The 20,092-nt window shown below is 33.5% G+C and overlaps 4 protein-coding genes across 4 annotated transcripts; 1 reads left to right on the top strand and 3 right to left on the bottom strand.

The window, feature by feature from the left end:
* The first annotated feature begins 5,523 nt into the window (after positions 1 to 5,523).
* Positions 5,524 to 9,011, top strand: LOC145620244 (protein NUCLEAR FUSION DEFECTIVE 4-like). Its single transcript, XM_081674881.1, has 3 exons — positions 5,524 to 6,136; positions 7,065 to 7,957; positions 8,200 to 9,011. The coding sequence occupies exons 1-3, from the start codon at positions 5,807 to 5,809 to the stop codon at positions 8,663 to 8,665; spliced, it is 1,689 nt and encodes a 562-aa protein (XP_081531007.1). The 5' UTR covers positions 5,524 to 5,806; the 3' UTR covers positions 8,666 to 9,011.
* An 88-nt stretch (positions 9,012 to 9,099) lies between these two features.
* On the bottom strand, positions 9,100 to 12,340 carry LOC145621338 (putative F-box protein At5g38390). The gene is made up of 4 exons (XM_081676075.1): positions 11,907 to 12,340; positions 10,278 to 11,252; positions 10,012 to 10,116; positions 9,100 to 9,784 (listed from the first exon to the last, which is right to left on the bottom strand). Exons 1-4 carry the CDS (start codon positions 12,330 to 12,332, stop codon positions 9,458 to 9,460), a joined length of 1,833 nt encoding a protein of 610 aa, XP_081532201.1. The 5' UTR covers positions 12,333 to 12,340; the 3' UTR covers positions 9,100 to 9,457.
* An 867-nt stretch (positions 12,341 to 13,207) lies between these two features.
* LOC145619994 (putative F-box/FBD/LRR-repeat protein At5g44950) lies at positions 13,208 to 16,639 on the bottom strand. Its single transcript, XM_081674664.1, has 4 exons — positions 16,292 to 16,639; positions 14,885 to 15,796; positions 14,473 to 14,583; positions 13,208 to 13,546 (listed from the first exon to the last, which is right to left on the bottom strand). The coding sequence occupies exons 1-4, from the start codon at positions 16,637 to 16,639 to the stop codon at positions 13,208 to 13,210; spliced, it is 1,710 nt and encodes a 569-aa protein (XP_081530790.1).
* Positions 16,640 to 18,115: 1,476 nt separating this feature from the next.
* LOC145621047 (uncharacterized) lies at positions 18,116 to 19,577 on the bottom strand. The gene has a single exon (XM_081675781.1). It carries the CDS (start codon positions 19,359 to 19,361, stop codon positions 18,591 to 18,593), a length of 771 nt encoding a protein of 256 aa, XP_081531907.1. The 5' UTR covers positions 19,362 to 19,577; the 3' UTR covers positions 18,116 to 18,590.
* Positions 19,578 to 20,092: the final 515 nt, after the last annotated feature.

The following is a 20,092-nucleotide window of genomic DNA, read 5'->3' as shown; positions in this document are numbered from 1 at the left end:
ATCTCCCCTAAACTTAATTATTTTTTCCTTTTCAATTTAACATTAATCCCAAGAATTATGAATACTTCATCAAATCCAAACGAACGTGTTCCTGAGGTTGGAGCTCTAATTGAAGACTCTGCTAGCTCAAATATAGTAGGTATAATTCAATACTCCAAATTATTTTGATTGAATAATTTTCTACATACATTAACTTTGATAATTCGTTTTTTTAATCATATAAAAAGTGATCATTTGAATGCATTGCTAAAATGACCAATAATTTAAGCAATATTCTGTAAATATTAATGGTTTTTGCTGTCACGGCTGATTTATGGTATTTTGAATGTGGCAAAAATTCAATGTATGTTGATATTGTTGATTGTCATTGGATTAATTCCACTTTGAAAAATGTGAAATATGGTTATTGAGTTTCTGATGATTCTGAATGGTTCTAATGATGTTAATATTTCGTGGCGAAATAATCATTGTGTTTGATATGGGAGTTCTGCCAAATATTCTGACTAATAAGTGAAATCCTGCTTTGAGGCTCTTCATATACTTATAGGAATTGTTCTATTGTTATCAATTTTTATATTCAATAGATATGAAAGAAATTTAGCTGTCTCTCTTTCCTTAGTTTTGATGTTAACTACGGAGTACTTTGTAGTTTAGTTTCTTAAATAACATACGAACAATTTTTCTTTTTGAAGCTGATAATGGGGTCCGGGTTTCTGCATCTGATAATGAGGACTGGGTTTCTGATTCTGATAATGAGGACTGGGTTCCTGAATCTGAAGGGCCTATTGTAACTTCTCGCCTTAAAAGACATATTGATTGTTGCAAAGCTTATCTACAACGTAAGGCTCGTAAAACTGAAAATTCGTTTGATCAAAATAAATTCTGTTCTATGATGGCTGAAGCCATCATGCATCATGGTTATTCTCTTAAGATGGTGGAGGACAAACATTATAGGGAGTTACTTAGTTATTTGAATCCCAATGTAAAGCATATTACAAAGGATACCATTCTTAAGCATTGCACCACGGAGCATGAAAAGCTCAAAGCACAGTTGTGTCAATTATTGTCTGAGGTGCCTGGTAAAATCTGTTTTACTTGTGACTCGTGGTATGCGTGCTCATCTCGTGGTTACCTTGCGCTTACTGCCCATTTTGTTGATAAATCTTGGACACTTCGGTCCAAAGTGTTGTCGTTTAGGTTTTGTCAAACTCCCCATAATGGTGCTGATATTTATCGTGTTGTTCTTAATATTGTCGATGAGTGGCATCTGAAAGGCAAAGCTTTTTCTATGACTGTTGGTGATGCCGGTGATATGGATGCCATGATTGAGCATCTTAAGAAAGACTTGCATTCTACTTGTGCTTTGCCTTGTGGTGGTAAATTTTTTCATATTAGGGGTGCAGATCAGATTCTTAATTTCATTGTTCAAAGTGGTATGAAGTTGATTGATGAAATTGTTATTAAGTTGCGTGAGACTGTGAAATACATTGAATATCATGATTCTACACTTACTAGATTTGAGCAAGCTATCAGAGATTCTCATTCTAATTTTTCTGGTAAGTTGAGGCTTGATGTTCCAACTCGATGGGACTCAACTTATTTGATGCTTTGTCAATGTTTGGAGGCGAAAGAACCTATTGATAAGTTTGCTTCTCAAGAGATTGGTTTTGAGTATTTTCTTCTCAAGGAGGAATGGGAAGCCATTAAAAATATGCGTGGTTTTCTTAAACCATTTTATAATATAACCTTGTTGTTTTCTGGTTCGGAATACCCTACTGCAAACTTGTACTTTGCCTATATTACGGCAATTAAATATGTGTTGGCTAAAGCTAAAAATGACTCTATTGGTAGCATCGGAGAAATGGCTGCTCTTATGCTCCAAAAGTTTGAGAAATATTGGGATAACTACTCTTCAATACTTTCAATTGCTGTTTTGCTTGATCCACGTAATAAACTTCGATATGTGGAGTACTTGTATGGCAAGCTTTATGCTGGTCAGGAGTATGAAGATAAGGTAAAAGCGGTATATGACACATTTACTGAACTATATACTTTTTATGCGAATTTCTCTACTCCATCTTCTGTTCAAACTAGCGCACCCTCAACTCCAAGTATATCAAGTTCTGATTTATGTCCCTTCTGGAAGAACTTTTTTCAGGTTGTTACATTGATAATTCATCTGATTTTAATCTTGTTTATTTTGTTTTGATGATTTTATTATAATAATTGAGTTTTCTTGCTTTAATTATAGGCGCTTGACGAAGAAGATGAACCTGAGAGTAGGGGAACCAAATTTGACATTGATTCGTATCTATATTCCCCTCGCGTGCCTCGATATGATGGAGTTAATTTTGATGTTCTCCAATATTGGAAATCTCAAATCGATTATCCCTGTTTTTCCCCTACTCTTGCTCATATGGCTAGAGATGTTTTGGCAATTCCCATCACATCCTTTGCCTCGGAATCTTCTTTTAGTATGGGAGGCAGGGTTTTGACCAAGTTAAGGTCATCTGACATGCCCAAAAACATGGAGGTTTTTGTTACAGTCCAAAATTGGATGTTTGGTTATGGTGAAGCTGAGGAGATACTCTAGTCTCTAGAAGTCATTAATGAGACGGAACTTGATGATACCGACTTTGAATCTGTTCCTATCTAAGGTAAGTATATTTAGTGAAGTAATGTTTTTGGTTCAAATATCCAATTTCCCAATTCATTAATTAGGGACTATTAATTCCCTAAGTCTCTCTAGCTGATGAAGCAAACATTTTAAGTAACCAATATCATACTCTTTCAATCAGTTCTGAAATTATTTAATCTCTCTCTCTCCCCTGTTCTTTGAATCCCTAAAATTATGGAAATTTCATCAACTTTAAAGAGTAAGGTGAGTTCTTCAAAGAACAAATTTCTTAGGTATGCAAGCTCAAAAACCAATAACATATTTCACTACTATATAAAAACCGAGTAAAGAATTTGCTACATGTATCAGTCTTGATAATTCTGGACAGTTTATGGTAACAAGTTTGCAGTCTAGCTGGTTATAAAAAGGGATCATAATGCATTGCTTAATAATAGTCAACTAATTGCTGTGTAGAGTAGGTATAAGAATGTTCTTGAGAAATATTTTGTTCATTTTAATGGTTGTGTTGCTGTTACATGACTTACAGTTGGGTGCTTGGGTCTATGGACTTCTGAGCCCGGCGAACGATTTGTATGTGTTGAAAGGATCTATGTATCTTGGAAGATGCACAATCGGGTTTTGTATGTAAAGGGGGGGGGGGGGGGGGGGGGGGGCTGTTTTGAGGTCTTCAACAAAGGGGTAAGATGTCGAGTTTTTGTTCTCAGGAATTAAGGTCTTAATATGTAGGACTTGTTTGACTAGCATTTCCTAAGTAGATTTTATTTAGTTATTTGATTAAGTAGACATTGTTGTTAGTTTAACATGTAAATGTGGCTAGTTTAGCGGCGAAAGTTGAGCATATGCTCATCTAATCAATACCATGTGAGAGAGATTGTGTAGTGTTAATTTTACTTCTGTAAATTGTGATCTACTCTACTAGATTCATGTGAATTAATGATATTGGTCTACATTGTTGTAGAAAAAATGTATATTACTCCTTGTTAAGAAGTTATCTTTCAAAATAACTCAATCACATACAGTTTTATCGGTGTTCCTTGTGTGTTTACCAGTTTTATCTTGCAATCGCCTTGCTAATTGTTACACTTTACAGCAATCCAATTGTGCAAATAAAAGGTTATTTGATCTTTGGTACAAGCCAGTAAGGTGGTAAGATTAAGCCAACGCTTTGAATCTATGAGCAACTTCTATGACCGGCTTATCATAATAACTATAGTTCATTATTACTTGACGTCTCTACTTATAATGACAAGGTAGGCCACCAATATTTGATACAGATTAATATGGCCAAATCAATCGGGGTGTACGGTTTAATTGTCTCAATCAATAAACTTTAATTAGTTGATCTTAAAAAAAAAAAAAAAAAGCATTCAATTAATTCAACCAAAAATAGGTGGATTTATTAGTACTGCATTATTTTAAGCTCATAAGTCTCTTTCAATCATTTCTCAACAAAAACATCTCGAACTTTAAAGATTAGAGGGTGGGATTGAGTATTTAAAAATGAGCTAGTCCCGATATCTTAACATGAGATACATTGATGTTTCTCAAAATGGTATATTTGTAAATAAGAAGAACTATATGAACTTTTTTCAAATTTTTTTGTACTATCTTTTATGCTTTCTTCTTCATGTCCCATCTTTTTCATCCTCATCTTCTTCATGCTTCCTCCCTCCTCCTCCATAGAAGTAGGCATTGAACAACCACTGTCACCAATCTCACCACCATATTATCGGCAGCTGGTTAAACGAAAATCCTAACTATAAAGGGAGAAAAGAAAGACAAGGTTAACCCTTAACAGGGGAGGTTTAGGTTGTCTTCTATTGAAGCCTCTTGAACCTTTTCCATTTAACCCGTAAACTTCTTCCATTTTCGGCTGAAGTTCTTTAATGTTCCATTGAAAGCTTTTGTTATAGCTTGAAAATACAAAATTATTTTTCAAAATTACAAAATTTACCCAAATTATAAACTAGAAATGACGAATATGCCCTTTTGAGATACATATCATGTTGAGATACTTGTATTTTCTCATTGAATAAACTCAAGTTAGAATGATATAATAAATTTATTGTTATAACCTTACTATTATGAGTAAAAACAAGTTAATATTTTATTAACAATTGATGTTTATCAAAAGATATATTGGCCTTTGCACCCTATAAGATGAGGGTAAAAGTATAATTTCAACCTCTAAATACATCCGTTGCATCCTCATTCTCTCTTCGCCATCACACGAAGTTAATAATTGAGATTATTTATAAATAATTCAAAGCCGAAATTATGTAAAGAGAATGTGTGTAAGTTGAGACTGTTTTTATAATTTTATCCATCCTGAATAGAGTACTACTGCGTACATACACCTCTATTGCAAACCCCGACAATACTCCTTTAGTCATTTCTAATACTAAGGGTCTGTTTTCATTGACTGAATTGAACTTATTAGAGCTGAACTGAAGTGAAAATAATGTTTGAGAACATGCCCTAATATGTAAATGTTATATTCACAGGGCATTTGTAGAATTAAATAAAGGAACATTTGTAATATTTCGCACACATACTTGCTTAACGATATGTATGTGATATTATTTGATTTATCGAAAAGCTTTAAAATCTCAATTTCTATTTAAATTTTTTTTTTTTAAAAAAAAATAAAATAATCTAAGGCCTCGTGAAAAATGAACAGGAGAAACTAGTGTATTAAATTGAAAGATAGAGAAACACGGCAAGGGACTATGAGATGCCAAATAGCGAAATTGGATCTCCATTCTTCAACAAAAAAAAAAAAAAAAAAAAAAAAAAAAAAAAAAATCTAGTAATAATTCCAACTTGCAAGTGAGCAGGTTGGCTAGCTAGAGTAGCTACTATCCTCCCGCTTCAATTACCCCTTCATTTTATCATTCATCCCAAAAACAACAAACACTAAAATTTTCAATCTTACTGCCAAAAAAAAAAAAAAAAAAAAAAATCTCTGAGTTAGTGGAAACGTGCAAATTCCAAACAAAACAAATTATTGTTACTCACTTACTCCTCGTATTGAAATAGAGTATTTTCAGCCTCATTTTAGAATATGCTCAAATAGTAACAACAAAAAAAATCCGATCTTTGTCAAAGTTTAACAACCCCAGAAAAGAAAACTAGTCAACAAAAGCAACAAAGAAAAAAAAAAAAGAAATGCCAGAAATTGCACTTAAATCTGGTACAAGACCACCATGGATAGGGTTAGCAGCAGCAGTTTGGGTTGAATTTTCAGCAGGAAATTCATATAATTTCCCTCTTTTTTCACCTTCATTGAAATCTGTACTGGGTTTTACACAACAGCAGATTACAATTCTGGGTGTTGCAAATGATATTGGTGAAAGTGTTGGAATTTTGCCAGGCATTGCTTGTAACAAGTTTCCACCTTGGGTTGTTCTTTCTTTTGGTGCTTTAGGCTGTTTTCTGGGTTATGGAGTTCTTTGGCTTGCTGTTTCACAGACTGTTTCCAATTTGCCTTTTTGGCTGGTATGAATTTCTTGTTTCTTTGCTTTTCTTAATCATGAAAGTTTTAATTTTTTTTTGGTTGGTGTGTGAAAAAGTTCAAATCTTGGAATCTGAAGTTAATAGATTTTGACGATTTCACGTGTATTGTGTGTTTCTTTTAGCACCCAATTTGAATTTGATTGGTTTAATGGGGTTATTTTTAGTGCAATACTTGAAATTGGTTATGCAAAGGCCTCTTAGCCACTCATATTTTATCCTTAGGAGTGTTTGAAAATGAACAAATGTGAAAAAAAAAAAAAAAAAAAAGAGAAAGTAGCCTTGGTGTGTATAAAGGAAGATGTAAGTCCTGCTTGAATTGTGGTGGTATTGTAGAATAAAGAACAATTGTAGCTTTGGTAAAAATGTAGGAATCTATAGATTATAGTAGGAATGTCAATTTATAGGGGCAGTATATCCTGTAAAGGCAAAGAACACATACTCCATCTTTTTCAAATTTTTTCTACTTCTGTACTTTGATCAATTTTGTCTCACAAAAAGAATGTAGGTAGAACGAACAATATGAAACGGAGGGATAAGAAATTAGAGACATTAATAGAACTGTTTTTTGTAAGTGTTTCAATGTATGAAAAGATGGTTAATGCTGTGTAATGAGAATAACTCTATGCAATTTTTTATTGTGAGTTGCTTCAAGGTTAATGTCCTGTTCCATGCTTTTATTTTTTAAGCTGGAATTTTTGGCTTAAACTAGTCAAAATTGCTGCTTTACATCAAATATTATAATCAACCTATATTAAGTAGTTTGACAATTGTATAATATAAACTAATTGTTAGATGCACAAACTTTGTTCTGCATTGGTGCCAAGTTGGTTCATCTTGTTCTCTAGTCTGACAATTGTATTAGCATCACTCTCGTTATGTTATAGTAACTCCACCCCATTCCTATGATCAGCTGTGGCTTGCAATGGTTATTGGGGCTAATAGCAGCGCATTTTTTGGGACAGCTGTTCTTGTCACCAACATGAGGAACTTCCCTATGAGTAGGGGCACAGTTGCCGGTCTTCTGAAGGGTTATGTTGGTCTAAGTGCTGCAATATATACAGAGATATATGGTATGGTGCTTAAAAAATCTGATACAGCACTACTCCTATTCCTCGCATTCGGCATCCCAATCATATGCTTTTCCATGATGTACTTCATAAGACCTTGTACACCAGCATCTGGAGAGGACACTTCTGAAAACAGCCATTTCCTATTTACTCAAGGGGCAAGTATATTTCTTGGAATTTATCTCCTCACAACGACAATTATTGCTGATAAACTTTCTGTCCGGAGAGCTGTTTGCTATGCATTTATTGTTGTTATGGTTATATTAATGATGGCTCCTCTTGCAATCCCTATCAAGATGACATTATTTCCCTCCAAAAAAAAAATTACTGGACCTGTTGATTCTTCAGACAAATTAGTGTCAGATACAGATGAATCGATACAAACAGAACCCTTGCTGGTAAAATCCTCTTCAGAATTTGGGAGTTTTCGAGAGGGGGAAGATGCTTCTGATTTGGACATCCTTCTTGCTGTTGGAGAGGGTGCTGTAAAACAGAAAAGGAGACCCCGTAGAGGAGATGACTTCACTTTCCGTGAGGTTTTGATCAAGGCCGATTTTTGGCTTTTGTGGGTAGTGTACTTTCTAGGAGTTGGTACTGGAGTGACTGTTCTTAACAATTTGGCTCAGATAGGTTACGCCCAAGAAGAGCATGACACAACCATACTCTTGTCCCTATTTTCTATCTGCAATTTTGTTGGACGCCTGGGTGGAGGTGCCGTTTCAGAATATTTCGTCAGGTGATAATGTTTCCTGTTTTGCTTAATATCACTGTCCAGTTTCAATAAACTCTCGTTCTAGCTACATAAGCTATAGTTAACGCTCTTCTGCTTCATGACCATTTGCACAAATATGATTTTGCATGACCAATTTCAGTCCAGCGGGTTAGGTAGAGATGGCCGTGTTACAACTCAAACAGAATCCTAGTCTTCTTCTGAATATCTTGGCAGTTAATGTTTTTTTTTAAACATTTGCTTTGCAGATTACATTTAATTCCTCGAACTGTTTGGATGACAGTTACTCAACTGATTATGGTCGTAGCATTCCTTTTTTATGCATATGCTCTCACCGGTACCCTTCTTGTGGCAACTGCATCGCTTGGGATCTGCTACGGAGTTCAGACTGCAATAATGATTCCGACAGCCTCTGAGCTATTTGGTCTTAAACATTTCGGTGTTATTTACAACTTTATACAGTTTGGCAATCCCATTGGTGCTCTGCTTTTCTCAGGAATGCTTGCTGGTCATGTATATGATGCTGAAGCCAACAAGCAAGGATTATCAATCTGCATCGGGGCTTCTTGCTTTAAGCTTACGTTCTTTGTTCTTGCTGGACTTTGTGGGTTGGGATCTTTATTAAGCGTAATACTTATGCTAAGAATAAGACCTGTATATCAAATGCTTTATGCTGGAGGTTCATTCCGTTCACGTCAAAGATCAGATCATTGATGAGAAGGTGGCTGCAGAAATTGTAGATCAGATTTATCTTTGCTACCTACGACACATGTACTCCTTTGTAAAATTGGTCTGGTACATTTTGTGAGGTAAGTTGAGTCATTTTTATTATACTTGAAATTTGGAAACCTAAAGAGCAATGATTTTATTTGCTCTGTGATTCCAGTTGAGTGTATGCTGTCAGATTATTGCTCTAGAGGCTTGTCCTTGTAAGTTTTTCGCGCTATCACATCTGGATGAGATCTAGTGGTCATTGTCCTAACAATGTTATGTACAATCTTTCTATACTCCTTTATTATAGAAGTATATGAAAACAAGCAAATGTTATTTATTGCTTACATGTTTTTGTTCTTGCATTCTGCTTCTACTATCACATTATTTATATATATACTAGTACACAGATCAATTGTACCGTGAATCTAACCCTGTTGCCTTTTGCAAAATTCGATTTCTTCCTGCTGGCTTTGAAATGGTCGTACACTACTCGTACTGTACGATATTATCAAAGGCCACTCAGCAAGATTAGAGGTGCTGAGAGTCCTAAAAGCAGGCCAGGAGCAGACTTTCATTCAGTCCATTGGTTAGTATTTGAGGGACTTGAAGTCGGATCGTGACAACAAGATGAATTCAAAGAACATTCTAAAGTACTTAAAGAGTAAATATTCGTGCTTTTCCTAAAAAAAAAAAAAAAAAAGACAACCTCAGAATATTCTCCAAAATGTTTGCCAAAGAGAAACGGGTAATTTATTTTGGAACAAAAGGGGTATAAAAAAGAATATCGATCATTCATAGAATCACCACATCAACGCCTCCTCTAATTTGCTTCGCAAGCAACTTGGCTTGTCTTCTCACAGAGCCTTTTCTATCAATATATTTAAGGTCATACCATTTGTGAGCATTTCCCTTTGATCGGGGACAGCGATAATCACATATAATCTTCTTAAGCATCGGAGCATTTTGAGTGACACAAAACACGAACTCAGCAAGAGATGCACTTCCATCAAATCCAACAATTTCCAAAACCTTGAGCTGATTATGTTTACACATCTTGTAATTAATCGTAACATCCCTTTGTCCTGACATTGGCACTGGTTGTTTCGACAAAGGCCACAGCTGATGCAAACAAACGTAAAATAGTCAATACAATACTGTTGCCTTGAAAGAATAGTGCATCATAAAAAAAAAAAAAAAAAAAAAAAAAGTATCGAATGAGAACCTTAAGTATATAATAAAAGGAAAATGAAGCAGACGAGATTATTCAATCTAATGTCTAAGACTTTTAAGTAACATCTCGACACCCTAAAGTTTATAATTTAAAAAGTGCATCAAAATAATTGTACCTCCAACTTGAAGGTATGCAACCTAGGGCATTTCTCAATGAAAGACCTTAAATCGAGAAGGTTGTCCCTAAGGATCTCATACAATCCATATGAATCACGATTCTCCTACATACAAATTTGGAAGAACACCGAGTTAAGTTATACAAACTTTATAATTAAAACCGTTTTACCACCATAAGACCACCTTAGGGCCGGTCACATATAAATTAAAGTGGTCTTATGATGGTAAGACGTACTTACTCATAAATATTTTCTCCACAACTAACCTGATTCCAATGAATAGCAAGCTTCTCAAGTCGATGTGAGAAAGATGAAATAAGATGCAAATTATGAAGAATATGAAAGCAATAATTATCTCCAAATGTCACATTCACAAGTGATGGAACATTAGTATACTCCACCTCTGTACTAACATAATTCGCGAAATATGTAAATGAAGTAAGTTTTGGAGCTGAAATCTTTAAGGACTTTATGTCATAGCAGTGACATATCTCCAAGTATTTCAGCTTGAGGGAGGAAACAACAAGATGTTGATGATGTTGTTGATTTTGTGTATAATCAAAACTTGCCATAAATAGTGTAGGGTAGTTCCTTAATGACCTTGCCGTTAGACACTCAAGATTGAGACAATATGCTAGGGCATTTTCGAGCACGGGTCCATCCATGTTTAAGCCTTCCAGGTGAAGAGATTGTAAGGTATTAAGATGATCATTATAAACCGGGCGAACTAGGAAGAAGTCCTTCCCAATTGTGTAACTATTAGCAACATTATTCCCTTGGAAATCTGACAAGTTCAACTCAAAATTCTGAACCTTTTTTGTTAAGGCCAATTGAACCCACTTATTTAAATCACCAAAATTATTGTTCCTTGGATGATACAAGAAGTTTAATCTATTATCAATCCCATTCGAGATGCGTTTCTTTAGAGGAAAACGTATTCGGAAGGAATTTAAAAACGTTGCACAATTCGCGGTCATAACCTTGTTAACCATTGTACAAAATATTTCTACTTGAGTATCATCAATTCCTCTGATAAGTTGTCGTGGGGATGAGTCATAAGATTCCGGGGCCTCGAAAACTAGATTAACTAAGTGAGTCCAAACATACCTCCATTTCTTGGAAACAAGGCTACTTCTTGCTGCTGATTTTATGTCTACAAAAGATAATATGTGTACCATTATATCATGAGGTAAGTTGCTAAGTCGGTCCATTCGTTCACCTTCTTTCACATTGTTCTTTCTCTGCAAAGAATTTTGTTTATATATTAATTAATAATTAATAATCTTTGTATCAAAACAATTTCTCCAAATTCTCCATTATCAAAGATTATGATAATTGATATTGAAATCATGCTAAAAAAAAATGTGTCAACTATATGTGAAACGGAATGCATTAATCTAAATACAAATACAGAAAATACCAGTTTATCAATATGATAAACAAAATTTGTTTATCAAATGGCAAAATTGTAAATAAATCAACAACTTTTTATTAAATATGGGTCTCACTGTTGTTGATATATTTACGAAAAATGTCATGATGACTGAACATTTATGTTATTTTATTTACCATTTGATATCAAATTGATTAATTGGGACTTCCTCATTCCAAATATCAATACTTTTCAATTAGATAATATTAAAAAAAAAAAAAAAAAATAACACCAATTTGAACCTTTAATGTATTCAAATTCAACCATTGATTAAAAAACCAAAAAAAATATAAACATCACATATGGCAAGTCATTGAATAGTCTTCCTCAATCAAAACGTGTCAATAAAAAAAATTATAATGATAACACGATAATAAATCATGAATTATTTGTCAAGATAATATAATAAAAATTCGTGAATCAATTCTAGTGTAAAAAAAATAAGCGGAGATTGAAAACTCACTCTTCTCTTCTGATTACGGACCGCTGAATTGGGTTCATTATTCGATGGCGAAGAAGGGGGTGATGTTAAATCTATAATTTGATGCGAACACTCGGAAACATTGATTAGGGGTTTATCAAAGGTTTTGGCTAGTTTATCCCACAATTCACGAGTTGTTTTAGCTTGAGAAACAATTGGAACGAGATTGTTTGATATGGTACCAATAAGGACACCAAATATTAGCTTATCTTGGCGAAACCAAATTTGATAAGCAGGGGTTGGAGTGGTGGTGGTGGATGGTAACGGGCTTTCGATATGTTTGTCGAATAAGTCGAAGGCGATTAGCACGGCTTTGACTTGAGTCTTCCATGAATGATAATTGGTGGATGTTAGTGTGATTGAGTTGGGGATGGTAACTATGATGAGAGGTTTTGAGGGTTCATCCATTTTTTGGATTAGAATTGGGTTATTGTTGTTGGTGGAAACCCTAAACTACTTTGTATATATATATACTCCTATTAGAATATAAGATAAGTATGGATTACCAAGATAATAATTTGTCTTTTATTTTTTTCCTTTTGGTTAATATGGATCGATCATTTTCTATAATCATTCTTTTTATTGTTGTAAAAATATTTTAAATACGAAAGGTTGTCTTATAAAATTATATGGAAATGTGGAATAACATTTAAGATATGGAAAATATGAAGGTATTTTTCCTAAAACTTTTTCATTATTCATACATTTGCTTTTTTATATTTTGCGTTTTTAATTTTTTTTTTAGTGCAAAAGAGGACAGAGGCAGGGCTATAAATGCTAACACTTAAAGTGGCCCGGTGCAATTTTGTTGAATTGGGACCTAAAATCAATTTTTAAAGGAAAAGTATGTTACGAAATTAAAAAGTCGGGGCCCTTTTATAGTAGTTTCACTTAGGGGCCCTGTGCGGTCAACCACCCTGCACATGCCCAGAACCACCCCTGAGATAGGGGCAAGTCCTAAGAAAGAAATAACAAACTGAAGAGAAAAACATAAAAGAATACTAGGCAGCAAGAAAATAAAAGCAACTAAGCCACATTTATTAATTTGTGTATCAAGCTATGCTTTTCAAAAAAAAAAAATAAAATAAAAATACTATGTATTAGTTTTTTTATAAACATTAACCATATACTAAAAAAAAAAAAAAAAAAAGCAATAATAACACATGTCATATTTAAGGGTGTCATTAATTTGATTGTTAAATTTTTTTTGTTACAATCTCTATTAAGTAAACATATAATAAATAAAACTAAGAAAAGTTTAATCTAAGAAGAATATCGATCATTCATAAAACTACTACATCAATGCCCTCTTGAATTTGCTGTGCAAGCAACTTGGCTTGTCTTCTCGCAAGGGCTATTTTGTCAATATTATTGTTGTCGTGTACATTGTGTAGATATCCCAAGTTTGATCGTGGACAATGAGGATCACAAATAATCTTCTTAAGCATCGGAGCATTGTGAGTAACGCAAAATACAAAGTCAGCTAGAGTTGCACTTCCATCAAATCCAACTATCTCTAAAACCTTGAGTTGATCATGCTTACGCATTTCGTACTTAATCTTAACATCCATTCCTCTTGATGACATTGTTACTAGCTTTGCGTGTTGAGGTATAGGCCATAGCTGTGAGCCAACATAAACTAGTCGTTAATAATCAATATTGTCGTGTTGAAAGGAAAGTGCATCATTTAAAAAATATATGAAATGTATAACTTAGAAAGACACTTATATAGACGTACGATGAGATTTAAATCTTATTTCTTACGAAGTATAAGAAATAGAAATAACATTTCAGGCACCTTTAACAACTAAACTAGTGCGGACATCGACTCTACATTGAAATAATACATATACAGCCTTAACTTGTAAATTGGTATGCTCGACCATCAACTAGCTACTACCAAGTCTACCGTACATAATTGGTGACGACCAACATTAGTATTAAGTATTTCATCCATTTTTTATTATGTGCAACACTTTGAGTTTTACACTACTTGTAAACTTTACTTTGACTACCTTGGATGATTTATCGTTAAGGAAAAAACTAAGGGTCAGTTCACATTTATTTAATTTCAGTTCAGCTCAGTTCAGCTCAGCTCCAATGAATTCAGTTCAGTTCACCTCTAATCATTTCAGTTCAGTTCATCTCCAATCAGTTCAGTTCAGTTCAGCTCAAGTCAGTCAATGTGAACAGGCCCTAAGTCATGTGAGATCTGGTTTGATCTACCTTGATTTACTTTATTATAATTAAATTTTTGTAATTTGTACATATTAGTAATAAAAGATATTAGTGACTGAAATAACTCATAAACAGACGTTAAATACAAGTATTGCATATAAAAGAAAACAAAGGAAGAATATTAATTACTTTTGATCTCACTTAGACATATATAGCGGGTGCATGCAATAGTACAATAAGACACCATGTTAAACCTAAATAAGACCAAAGTTTATACATAGAGGGTGCATGCAAAATATATATTACAATAAGATACCATGTTTAACCTAAATAAGACCAAAGTTTATAAAAAGTGAATCCAAAAGCGTACCTCCAACTTGAAGGTATGCAACAAAGGACATGCCTCAATGAAAGAGATTAATAAACTGGGAAGATTACCCATAGGGATCCTCGGATATCCATATGCCGGATAAAATTGTCCCTGCATAAAAATTTGGAAAAACGTACGTTACCACAAAATCAATTTAGGTTATACTTTGTACAAACAAGTAGTGTAAGCTTTTACATAATCCTCTATCCCAATATACTTTGTGTGTAAGCTTTATTTAACGCTATGACTTTATCGAGCATTACCCCTATACACAAAAATGATCTTACTAGTAAAATAAGATCCTATTACCATCATAAGATCACCTGAGAGTCACAAAAATAATCTTACTAGTAAGACGATGTTACACAAATATTTTTATGTAAAAGTAAAAAAGTTCGTTAAAGCAACTAACCCAAATTAAATAAATCGAGAGCTTCTCAAGTCGATGTGAGAAAGCCGAAATAAGATGCAAATTGTGAAGAACATGAACGCAATAACCATCTCCAAAAGCCACATTTACAAGTGATGAAACATTAGTATACTCCACCTCGTTAATCTTTTCACGCGCGCTAATTACAAATGAAGTAAGTTTTGGAGCAGAAATCTTTAATGTACGAATGTTCTCGCAATGACTTATATCCAAGTGCTTCAGGTTGACGGAGGAGACAACGAGTTTTTGTGGGCTTTTGAGCTTTAATGCCCTCGCCGTTAGGCTATCAAGGTTGTGGCAATGAGCTAGAAAATTTTCGAGCACGGGTCCATCCACTTGTAGTCCTTCCAAGTGAAGACATTGTAAGGTATTAAACTGATCATTAAAAACCGGGTGAATTGTGTAACTTTTATCATTATACACCCCGCAAAAATTTGAAAAATTCAACTCCAAACTCCGAACCTTTTTGGATAAGGCGAAATTCATCCAATAGTCAACAATATCGTCATCATAAGCATTAACAACAATGGGTTTGAATAATAGAGGAAATAATTGAGGTATTTCGTAGGATTTGAAAAGGGAGAAATTGACTAAAGGAAAATGTAATCGGAAGGAATTAAGAAACGGGGCATTATTCGCGGTTATAACCTTGTTAACCATTGTACAAAATCTTTTTACTTGACTATTATTAACTTGTTTCCCATGTACATAAGATTCCGGGTCGTTGATATCTAGATCAATTATTTGAGTCCAAACATACCTCCATCTCTTCGAAAGAAGGCTAGTTCTTCCTGCCAATTTTATATCCACAAAAGATAACATGTGTATCAAGATATCATTAGGTAAATTGCTAATTAGGTCCTTTCGATCGTCTTCATTGACATTGTTCTCAATCTGCCAACAAGTTTCGTGTACATTGTTAGTAACTTAATAAACATTGTACCAAAACAAAAACAACTTCTCTACTACTTTGACAATTTATTGTGCTTAATTCGATTCACGTATATAAAGCATTGAAATCATAAATTGACAATTTGACAATAACAAATGTGTAAACTAAATATGAAACAAGGTAATTGCATGATTATTTTAAATAATATATCAGGAATTGATTTTCCTTAGTTGTATTAAGGTATGAGAGATCAGGGGCCGATAACATTGGCCCATTAGCTATACAATATTAGGCTTAACAAGATATCAATATCTTTCAATAATCAATAGACAAAAATTATAAAAAGTTAACATTCAAGAAAATATGACGAATTTAACATGGGTATGTTTGCGTTTTTAACTTAGGTAAAATAAAACGACAAAAACATATCAATAACAAGTAATCCGACTAAAATAATTCTACGTTGAAAAACAAAATAATGGAGATCGAAAACTCACCAATTTGTCTTGCGTTGATTTAGGTTTAGGTTTATCATATGTTTGGGCTAGTATATCCCACAACTCATGAGTTGTATTGGCTTGCGAAACAAGAGGAAAGAGATCATATGATATGGTACCAATAAGAGCACCAAAGATTAGTTTATCTTGGCAAAACCATGTTTGATAAGCGGGGGTTAGAATGGTGGTGGATGGTAATGGAAAGGTGCCGTCGATATGTTTGTCGAATAAGTTAAGGCCGATGAGCACGGCTTCGACTTGAGTCTTCCATTGAAGATAGTTGGTGGGTGTGAGTGTGATCGAGTTTGGGATGGTAACCATGATGGGAGGTTTTGAGGGTTCATCCATTTTTGGGACAAATAAAGCCATGAATGATAGATTAATTATTGAAGGAAGTGGCCGGGTAGAGGTAATATATACTACTCCGTAGTATATAGAGAGAGCGTATGTCAAATAATTAAGATAACTAAAGGGTTTAGAGAGGTTTAACTTCTTTTATAATTTGATTGAAATTCTAAATTGAAACTCTGTCCCGTTACATATGAAAAAGATTGAAATTGATTAAAAACCCATGTCTATATAAAAAAGATTGAAATTGATCAAATAATAGATTCAATTTAGAAATTCAATTGTGAAAAGGGAAAAAAAAAAAAAAAAACGTTAAAGATGATTGTCTGTTGAAGCCCATAATATGTTAATGATAAATTTTGAGATAATATGAAATGGGCTTGGGCAACTAAAAACAAAGTGGAGGAGAGTTCGGTCCACAAACAAGCTAAGGTTAAAGGAGCTTTATATTTAGTTGCAATTATTTTCATTGGCACAATGATTTAGGAGGGTAGAATCGATGAGGAGAAATTACACAACGATTACTTAATTAGTGTGTACACAACATTTAATTTCGATCATCTGCACAATTAAACACTATGCTCTTGTGAAGAAAAGAAAGAAAAAAAAAAAAAACTCTGCTGTTGTACAAAGTTCACTCAAAATTCAAGTGTTGGTCTCATGATTTTGCATGCAAACAATTAGAAGATGCATTTATTTTGAAATATAATCAAGGGATTTGGATATGCAACTCTACAATACAGTGGGGTAAAATACATGTTACGGAGTATTTGAGATAAAAACAAATCATAAAAGTCCTGCTAAAGTAGATAGCAGTACAAAAAAAATACAGTATATTCATAAATCATACGAAGTAAGCATTTTACTTATTGGTGTTTAATTATATATACTGCAAATTGTCACTGAAGACTAACTACTAAGAGCTAAAGAAAGCATGATTATTATCGATCTAATGACTCTTTCGACTTAAAAGCTAAGAATGTTTCTCTTCTGTTCGGTAACATCTGATAAAATTGGAACGACTTAAATGACTTATATATGTGCTGTCGTGCTGATATGCAGATTACTTGTGAACATATTGAAAAAATATTAAAACATCAAAAGTATGTATTTTGTGTATCTTATCGTATTGCTCATTATGTCAGATTCTTCAACAGAGTACTAAGTCTGCTTACACTACATCTTTTCCACCTACACTTTGTGAATAATGTTCATAGGATGCTCAAGATTTGCAGTAAAAGCAACAGTAGCAGGGTAATTTCAATTGCCACCCAAAAATTAACAGATAAATTAAAGTTGCTACCAGCAGAATCATCCCAACAACAATTTTAGCTATCAATCAGTCAAAAGCATATATACCACCCCTGTCCTAATAAAATTATCGCATTACTAGTTCAAATCACACTATCGATATTAACAATTACGAGTAATTCCATATGCCAGACGAAAAAAGTAAGAAGGATTACAACATTACAGGAACATCAAAATAATGAACTTTTTATTATATTGTTATCTAATACATTCTCACACAGCTGAGCTACAGAATCTGATATGGTCTAACTCAAAATCCAAAACTCATATCAGTCACAAAGATAAACATATTTTCTACACTCATAATTATGTCTAAGATTACATACACAATATTAAATATTACTTTGACATCTAATTCTATCTTCTTACTATATCCCACCTTCAACTTTTTTCTTTTTTTTTCCATAAAGTTGATTATTTCTTTTTCACCAAAACCCAAGAATTAAAAAAGTCAAAATCTATCTACTTTTCAACCTCAAATTGTGGAAAAAAAAAACAGTCAAACTAATTAAAAAAAAAAAAAAAAAAAAAAAAAAAAAAAAAAACCCGGAAATCTTTCAACATTCCACACTCAAAAATTTAAAAAAAAAAAAAAAAAAAAAAAAAAAAAAAAAGAAAAAACTCACAAAATTCAGAAAAATTAAGTGGGTTTTAAATCTTGAAACATAGCATCCCACCTGATTTCTTCAAGAGCAGGAGTCCAATATTCATCATCTTCTTGATCATCATCACAAACTTTATTATTATTATTACTATCTTCTTTGCTTTGATGAAGATCATACATCAAAGGACTTGAGTAACTATCAAGCTTAGGTGTAGACACAACCAATGAATCATCATGATCACCTTCACCATCAACATAATCATGATTATTATCAACATAATCACCCAAATAATCACCATTAGTAAGCATTAATCTATCTTGATAATTACTATTAACCATCACTAATTTCCTACTACTACTCCTCATCATCATTGCCTTCTTCCACCTTGAGCTATAGCTTATCCCACCACCACCACCTCCGCCGCCGCCGCCGATTTTGTTCTTCTTGTTGATCTTCTTCTTGTTTGACAAAACAATAAGTGCTCTTCCATCATTTTCCTTATGTACCAAAGTTGCTATGTAATTAGCCAAGGACTTTTTGGTCTTTTTCAAAGCAACAAAGAGTTTTGCCATTGGATGCTTCAAGCTTAAGCTTAAACTTTTTTGTGCTAGATTTTTCTCTCTTCTTGCTAACTTGAGAATTTCTAGCCTATGTTTGGCTATTGTAATTCCCATACTTTGAAGAAATTCATGGTTGAAATATGATATATCCTCTTTTTCTAGCTCATTTTGTGCAAATGCTAGCCCATATTCATACACTATTGATGACTCTAACCCTGTTTTTGATAACCATGAATACCAATCCATGACTAAAAAAACCCGAAGATATCTAATGCAACCGTTGTATACGAATATTGTAAAGGAGGGAGAAATAATTTGAAGAGTGTAGTAGTGTGTAATACTACAATAATAAGTGTACAATAATTAATAATAAGTTGTTATGGAAATGAGGAATGATTTTCTATATATGATGAAAAGGGGCAGTTGGGGGTGGTTTGTAAGTGTATAATAAAAAGGAAAATATGATAATGAAGGGTTTTTTATTTATAAATTTATGAAAGATTTGAATGAAGATCTTAATTTCAAACTTTATTGTTAAAGATTAAAAGGGGTGGTTATAACTTGAGAGTGACAAAAGATAAAAGAGATGTGAAAAATGGGAATGTAGGGTCTTAAGATATAAAGGTAGGGTGACCACATTCCCTACAAAATTGGGAAAGTATGAGCAAGAATTTTGAAAGAGTGAGGTTTAAGAAAATTTGTGTATGATGCCATTAATCACGGGGCTCAGGGCAATTTAAAGTAAAGATATTTGGGGTTGCCCACTATATTTTTGGTCTTGACGTGTTGTGTCCACTCAGTTTTTGGATGGTTATTACTTTAATTAGGGCAATCGACTTGTATGTTAAATTAATTAATCGATAATAAAGTAAGTTATGGATCGGATTTCTTGTGGGTTAATCTAGCTTATTTTTGTGAGTCGGACACTTGAGAGTAAGGGAGGGTAGGTATCTGATGTCAAGGACGACCTTTGTAAT

Source organism: Chenopodium album, chromosome 27 (genome assembly GCF_948465745.1).
Source record: "Chenopodium album chromosome 27, dcCheAlbu1.1, whole genome shotgun sequence".
Lineage (NCBI taxonomy): Eukaryota > Viridiplantae > Streptophyta > Magnoliopsida > Caryophyllales > Amaranthaceae > Chenopodium > Chenopodium album.
The sequence above is the reverse complement of the archived record's forward strand: the minus strand, read 5'-3'. Positions and strand labels throughout refer to the sequence as shown.